The following is an 8,522-nucleotide window of genomic DNA, read 5'->3' on the forward strand; positions in this document are numbered from 1 at the left end:
GCCATCTGCACCAATTCTAAGCCAAAAAGAGAACTTTCACATCTGAAACACAAACAATCACGTAAATCAAAGGTACACTCAACCCCAGAATTTTAAGATACATATGAAACAGCAGACACAGCAAAGAGGAAAAGAAAAACCATGAAAAAATAAATTTTGAGGAATTGTGTAGGAACAGAGTGGTTTTATATAATGCTGGTAAGTACTCGGCTTGAAACAGAAGAGATCCATGAGTGATGGGTTGCAACAATGAGAACAGAGGATGATGTCTGGTCAGTGCCATTATCAAGGCCAGACTGGTAAGAGTAACAAATGTGAATGAAGTGTGAACCACCACAACTCAACATCCACCTCTCTGCATTCACCCAGCTCAGCAAGCACCATCCCTGCATCACCCATCTTGAGGAACCCCCTGTTGCAGGGCACCAGCATGGCAGGTACACCCAGGAAATGATTAAACAGCATAAACAAAATAGCTCACATTGGCTGCATTTAATTTAAAGGGCTGTCTATGCCTCAGACAAAACAGGTCTCTAGCAGGGAGTTATTCCTTGGCTGATAGACTATTGCAAAATAACATTCATTATCTTAACCGGCGCTGCGCTGGAGGTAGGACACCGAGGCCATAAATCATTATATCCATTTTGCAAGAGGGCTGGTAGTTTCATTAATAAATAATTTGAACTAAGGGGAGAAGAAAACCTTCAGAGGAGTACAGTGTTAGGCACACACAGTGTTCAGGAGTTCACCTCTTGACGTGGGGCAACATAAACTTTTGGAAATAAATGTAAACAATGGCAATGAGCTTGTAATTTATATTTTATTTTGCACAAGCTTGCATATATACTGCACATACATTCAGTTTAGAGAAGATGGAAGGCACACAAGGCAATTGAACTACTGTATCCTTTAAGTGGTACAAAGCAAAAAGGTAAAAGTCTGGAGAGTATACAAAAGCTTTAAACACACAAAATAAAATCCACCCCCCCCAAACATTTTTCCTGTGTTTATCTTAAATTTAGTAGCTGCCAAGCTAGAATTGTAACTTTTTTTTTCAATCAATTGTCTACTGCACCTTTTTTTTCCAAACGGACAGGGGAGTCTTATTGTTTTATCTTGTCATCAATTAATATTACAGTACATCCTTGGTAATACAAAATTGTACACCTTCATCAAATAAATTAGGATAAATTAAACCAATAAATTATGCAAAGTCTTCAGAACAACAGACGACAACAAAAAAATCCACAGTTGAAATTGCCTCTAGCTAAAAAATAAAATTAAAAAAAATCAAAAATTGACTTTATCAGTTCAGTTATTGTACTATCTTCAAATTAAAGGGTCTTTATTACAAAAAAAAGAGCTTAATAATGCTATTTACAACATATTGCTAAATAATATAAAGGCAGTGTTTTGTCACTTTTGTAACTATATACATATGAGTAATGGCTGGGACAATATCAGTTTAAACCTTAACCTTTGACTCTTCTGGGCAGCATTAAAACCAACCTAAAGAGGCTTTTTCCCCCTCCTTTTTTAGTTTCTGACTTACAGGCTATATGGTAATGAGATGGTTATTGTGTTTTTCTGCTATCTCACTCGAGTGGAACAATTAATGCAGAAGGTATGGATTTTAGAGAAAAATGTAAGCTCACTGTTTCTTCTAGATTTGTTTCTACATATCCCAGTATTTGTGCATTTGGAAGGTGGCTGCTTTGGGAGAGAGGTGACTGTGGCTCAGATGAAAAGGCTGAATAAAGTCATAGTGCCACCACCTTTCATACACTAAAAAGGATATTCCTAAGAAGATACAAAGGTTAAATACCAGTTTTCATCCCAGCTCTAAATATGAGCATTTTTAGCTTCAGTTTATAGATGGTTTACAACCAACAGTTCTACAGAAAACAAAATTGCATTTCCTTCAACAGAACATTTAAGTGCAATACAGTAACTGCTTACTCATATAAACCAGTTACATTCCTTAAGGGGAGCTTTTTGAAAACAATGCGTATTGGAATTTTCAAACACAGAGTTGGTACCAGAAGGAAACATTTGCACTATTAACACCAATGATTGCTATATAATACACATGGCAAATATACTTTTTGCTTTCACTTCTCATGTACAGTGCTCATTTTGGGGGTTTTGTAAACCACTTTCCATTTTTAATATATATATATATATATATATATCTTTCTGTATATATATATATGTATAATCTTTCAATGCTGCTGGTGAAAATCCTATCTTTAAAGCCACAAAATCTTCACCTTTATTTCTTAATTAATATTAACCTGTGGAAAAAAAACCATTTTTCTATTAACTGACTTCATATACATAGAAAAAAATTCTGCAATTTTACAGAAACTGTATTACCCATTCCCTTGACATCTGATGAAAGAGACTTAACTTTTAAAAGTAGAGAGCTGGATTTTCAAGAATGCTTTCAACTATCTACACAGTTACTGTAGTGTTTCTTATAAATTCAACAGATGTTTTCAGAATGTAGTTATTAAAATCTTATGTCTTTATGCAAGAACAGCCGTAAGGTTGAATATTTACATTGCTTTATAAAAGTTCCCCTCGATTTTCAATGTTCACCCACATACCTGGTACAGTAACAAAGATTCTGCAAACTTAAAACACTTTAATTAAATAATACTCAGAGGCACAAAGCAAACCTCAGGAATACATGGGTGAACACTTCCTTAAATAATTACTACATTCTAACATCTTCCACGTGTTTACCATTAAATGTGAAACGTTCCCATTAAACAACCAGAGATACAGTAAGAATTAAATGTTTTGTAGTTTCAAATAGAACATTCTTTTCACAAAACATAACAAATGTCTAAAATAGGTTCTTAATCTAGATAGGAAAAAGGTAAGCTTTTCACTTCATACGCCTCTTTTGTGTGTGTGTGTGTGTTGCTGTGTAAATATACATACATATGCCACACATGTTGTCCTGTGTGTGACCACATACGTATCTGTATATGCACATATGTCACGTATGAAATATTGCTTCTATACTACTTTTCATCAGGCTAAGAAAACACAAGATTTGCACCACAGTTACAAAAAATTGGCTTCTACAAGAATTTTCAAAACTCGAATGCTGCTCAAACAATTGAGAAAAAATAATTTGCGTTATCAAACTGTTCTAAAAATTCTCTTCTTCAAAAACGTATTCTCCTGCTTTGTTTTTTTTATTTTTTTAATTTTTAAAAAGACACAAAATATGCATAGCTATCAACATTATGTCAAACAGCCGGGAAAAAAAAAAGTCAGTGTTTATTGCAGCTGTAGTAATTGAAAAATAAAGTTTAAAAGATGAAAATTGTAAGCCACAGAAGGCACAAGAACAATTGTACTTGTGGGGGAAAAACTGGTATTTTGAAGGATTTTTTTTATCCTTCCGCTGGTGCATTTAAGGTCTAGGCACAGACTATAACCTCAAGTTTATATGCAGAAATAAATCTGAATTAGCAGTAAATGAATGGCAAGATGGGGTTTCTACATGGATTTTGAAATTCTTTTCCTATGTAAACCTTTCATTACAATAAAAGTAGCCTCCTGCCTTTTAGCCATTTTTAGTGAAATAATATTAAGATAATTTAAAAGAAACTGGATTGGATTCTACTTAGAATTTAGTACAAGCTATGCCACGTATTTGTAATTTTAGGTGAATTGGGAGGCACAAAGGCAATATGGCTATAAAACACAGAAAAATCACATAACTGAAGTGATGAAATTATAATTTATTCCTTTTTCAGACCAAGGAGGTTTTTATTTTGCCTTTAAGATGAAATTTCTATTCCTAATTCCTATGCCTCATTTACTATTGAGATTATACTACCCATAAATAAATAAATAAATGCAACAACATCAAGTGTTGAGTACACAATTTCACTTATTTAGATTATGTGAATCCCATTGCAGCCAAATAATAATAATATTAATATCAATAATAATAGAATATAATAATAATAACAATAATAATAATAATATAAAGCAACGGTAAAATCACAGGTTGAGATGGTAGCTAGTAGTATGTCCACATAGTATGAATAAAGTATGGCTTTGCTTTCTTATGTCCAAGGTGACAATGCAAAGTAATATTTTGCATCTGATGGTATGCCAATGATGAACTTAGTGTATTAAAACTTGAGCATTTTATGCCACTTCTTCCCATAAATCAAAAAAGTGCATGAACACAATTTTCATCCTTTCTTACTCAGAATTCATTGGAGTTACATCTTTATGAAGTGTAATGTTTACCAAATCATGCACACACACAGAAAAACAAAAAGGAAAAATGAAATAAAGAAATCAAAATAAAATGAAATAAAATGTAAGAAAATAAAAGAAAGAAAAAAAATACTGTCTACTGTAAGGATACGTACAGTATTAGGTACTCTCAGGGAGTCTAAGATCAAGATTTGTTTTGCTTTTAATGCATAGTGAAAATGTTGGCACTTCATCCCATGCTATTGTCTGCATTGCCTATACTCCACAGATACTGCCAGTGCTTGAAAAGAATGACAGGGAATCGGAGGATTGTGCTGTTTAATTTGAAGTCAGCAGGTTTTTAAGGCTTTCTGCTAACAATAATTGCTTTCATACATTTCTGTCTATCAGCAGTATTTGTAAATGAAGTGAAATTGCAATGATCAGGTCAGCTCTTTAGTCACATGGGTAAACTTTCACTCTCCAAAGTCAAAATGTAATTTTAAAATAAAGAAGATACCAATATCCTCAATGGCATAAATATAATTCAGGACTAATTAGGAACTTCCTCTAGATTTAGATTGAATTATGTAGGGGAAAATACTATTGATGATAACAATAAATTCTTACTGCATCCGTACAAAAGACGACAAAGAAAATGACAAATACAGTGTGCCATAGCATATTCAACCTTCCCCCAAACTTCTGGAGACGATTTCTTTCTGAAAACATGAGAAAAGGAGAGCCACTGAAGAAAGCATGAGAACTAGCAGGTAGCTTTCTTTCTTTCTTTCTGTCATTTCGTGGTGTAGCATTCAGGCAAACCCAGATCCATCAGGGACTTTACACTGTAGCTCAGGTTTTGGTCACCACTAGCTACAGCTTCAGAAGACAAGTGCAGCCACTTTGCTCAAATAGATTTTTTCTTTGTTTATTTTTTTTTAAAGCTGCACTTACTGTAATTTTAAAAATTGAACTTGGCTATCTGAACCCTGCATACCAGAAGGACACTGTGATTTTTGTATAATGCTACATTAGAATTTTATGAAAATGAAATTTTTATTCTTCTGATTACGAAAACACTAATTATATTTTATAGCTACAAACAAGCCTTTTTTTTTTTCCTTTGCCTCAGCACTGTGAGGTGAAGACTCTTCTATTAAGATGATTCAAAAAGTGCTTTTCAGGGCAGATGTCAAATATGGACAGGAAACTTTGTATGCTGGAAAGGGAATCTTGGGGGGCAGAATGGACTAAGAAAATAATAAATTTAGGGACCAATGCCACTTAAAGTAAGACTGAGACATGGCAATCTACGATGCTGAAGGTTTCATTTTTACTCTATGGAGAGTGAAATGCTTCCGCTTTAGTAAGCTGACCATATTCCAAAATTAGTGTGGTTGATACAACATTGTGCATGAATTACTGGCCTAACCCTGCAAGAACAGTATTTGATTTGTGCAAACATCCCTTGCTGCAATTTAGAGAAACAAGAACCTGGCATGTTGGTTACTGGTGCAGGGTATCTGTCATTTCTGTAAGGAACACATGAAGCATAGGGTTTGCTTTTTTGGGTGTCACTTCTTGGAGTGAGTACCTAAAACAGATGTATTTTTCTGAAGTATGAAACCAAATCTAGTTTTTGATTAAAAAGTATATAAATACAAATAAAAAAGCTCAAAGCTTATGAAATGGCTCCACAGAGTTCAGACCTTAAGCAGTATAAACATAATATAAACTTCATTGTCTGTAGTATTGTGCCATGACATTAGTCTCACCAAGACAAAATGCCACTTTGCAGCAAGCAATAAAACTGACAAAGCATTTTTAAACATAATGCCCTAACTTGCTAAGACAGGCTTTTACACGCTTCCAAACTCTTCTCCCTGAAAATTAACCCCGTTGATTCTTCAAATGTTAAGGGTCTCGGGCAAAAGTAAACCAAAGACTGAAGTAAAATAACCATCCCCTTGGAACTGAACGAAAACTTATATCCAGGAGGGATCAGTCTAATTTCATATACATATATATATGTATGCCATACACATATATATGAAATTAAAATAGAGACACACATGACTTGGGCATCAGAAGGGGACTGCTACTTTCATACATTCATAAATAGCTGCTGAACTCTCTACTCATGAAGAAGCTCTTGTAGGCAGTTTGGGGATTTGAAAATCTCAGGGACCTCACTGTCCAGCTTACAGATGACCTTGTATATGGCCTTCTTCCAGGAAGGATCAACATCTTTGCCTGCGATAATGGCATTGAAAAACTCCCGTAACGTGATCTGAGCCACTTCCAGGAATCTCTCTGGAACCTGCTGATACAAGGAGACAATGGCATTAATACAGTTTTCAATTTCAAGTCTCTGGTTCTTCAAAGGAAACTGAGCTAAGTTCTTTCTTTCAGAAAGGGGCTTACATAGCACCTGCATTTTCTAAATGTGGCAGCCCTCTATTCTCTTATGCAAAGCTGTTATATATAGTACTATAGCAATAACTTTTATAACATGTGTTAGAGATCTTTGTAAAGTCTACTGACAGAATGTAGGTAACAAAATGTTACTGTCTGAGTTGGAACAGTAGGGGATTTATAGGATATAATTAGCAGGAGGGGAAACAAGCACAATTGTCTTTAAGGAAAAAATCTCTGCTTGATATTTTACCCGTGCATTTATGGCCATGTTCCCCTCTCCGTGTGAGAACTAATGTGAAAGTTATGCATGCACAGGAAGCCCGTTGGACCTTTGTGCCTGACTTTGGTCACAACCAGTGCTGAAAGCACTCAAAGAAATGGGGTATCTCTGAATGTTGTTTGCAGCTTAAAACCAATCAAGCAGGAAAGCCTTCAGCGAGTGGCTTGCTTCTGTGGCTGCTGTGCACAAGAACCCCGTAAAACTGCTTTCTCAGGAGACACTATGGTTTTTTCTTCTTTTTCAGGATCACACAAATACCACCCTAACCTCTTTAACGGGTGCATTGTGCTCCAAGTGGCTTCTGAGCTGGGGTGCTTTAAACTCATTTGTTTCTAAATGTCACTGTCACTTCACGGGTGAGTCAAATACCCAGCTAGAGGGAACGCGCCACTCTCAGAAGCCCCTGAACAATGGGTGAATGTTAAAAAAACTCAGATACCTCCACACTTTACTAATTCATTCTAAGTTGTCCCAGGCACCAACACCACCTTCTCACCTTTTGCCTTAAATGATTCAAAAGCAATCGCTCTAATGAACTGCAGGGCAGTTGCAAGGTTGAGGTAATCTCCATAAAGGTATTATTTTCCACTTTTATCACGGAAACATGGCTTCACAGCTCTAGAACTGCTAATACATGGCCGGCCAGTAGCCAGCATGCTTATAATAGCAAGTATTCCCTCCCTGCTATTCTTTGTCCCCTCCGGCAAGAGGAGTTCTCCGACCTGCACTAGGAGCCACTTGAACCATTCCCATGGCAAACAGACACTTGGGCAGCTCTCACTGATTTACTGAATTCGTGTCACACTGCCAGATCAAGGCCAGCCCCTTATTCTCCACTTCAGGCTTTTCTCCCCTTCTTCCCTTTAGAAGCCACTTCCAAAGCACTTGTCTGGAAATGTGTGTGATCAATCTGATAGAACAGAGCTCTGGAGCCTTCGCTCACCTGTCATTGTTTGGGAGACACCAGCAGTTTGATAGCCACGTTCTGACATCAAATAAGCATGAGATCAGCTCCCCCTGACACCAGCTGACAAACTCTGCTTCCAGAAGCCCCAGAGAAGTCCTCTGTCTACCTCTGAGAGTGCAATCCAGCCCTCACATGTTTTGGGGGTTTTTTGCTCCTAAAAGCATCTCTGGAAATTTTTCATTCAACAGGGTGCAGAGAAAGACACATCATTACAGATGGTCTATTCCAGCAATAATTAAGAGAGAAGAAATTAACTATTATGTTTCACTTACTCCAGCTCAAAGAAATTGCTTAGAACTCCCCATAACCACTCAGCTGTTCAGGCATTTGGTAACATGTCTACAGAAAATACCATGCTTTTCTCATTCTTTCATCGCTATAAAAAATTGACATGCTTTTCTGTTCATGCAGTTCAATGGTCAGACACTGCTCATCACCCTTGGTATGGCTGGGCACTAATAAACGGGAAGGAGTTTCTGACTACAAGATATAAGAAACCAGGAAAAGGAATAGATAACCAAATTCATGGAGTAGACACTGATTTAAGTCCATGAGAGCAAAACCTTTTGATTTTGGTGTCCACTCCAGAGGATCAACACTAGATGTCTTTCTTCCCTCCCAAGC

General features: G+C 36.3%; 1 protein-coding gene across 1 annotated transcript in view; it reads right to left on the reverse strand.

Annotated features, from left to right (window-relative positions):
* Positions 1 to 857: 857 nt before the first annotated feature.
* Positions 858 to 8,522, reverse strand: part of PROX1 (prospero homeobox 1) — a 49,450-nt gene continuing 41,785 nt past the window's right edge. Inside the window, exon 6 of the mRNA XM_058802508.1 lies at positions 858 to 6,553. Coding sequence (XP_058658491.1) covers positions 6,368 to 6,553 — 186 coding nt within the window. The 3' untranslated portion in view covers positions 858 to 6,367. The remainder of the gene's footprint in view (positions 6,554 to 8,522) is intronic.

This window comes from Ammospiza caudacuta, chromosome 3, assembly GCF_027887145.1.
Source record: "Ammospiza caudacuta isolate bAmmCau1 chromosome 3, bAmmCau1.pri, whole genome shotgun sequence".
Taxonomy (NCBI): Eukaryota; Metazoa; Chordata; class Aves; order Passeriformes; family Passerellidae; genus Ammospiza; species Ammospiza caudacuta.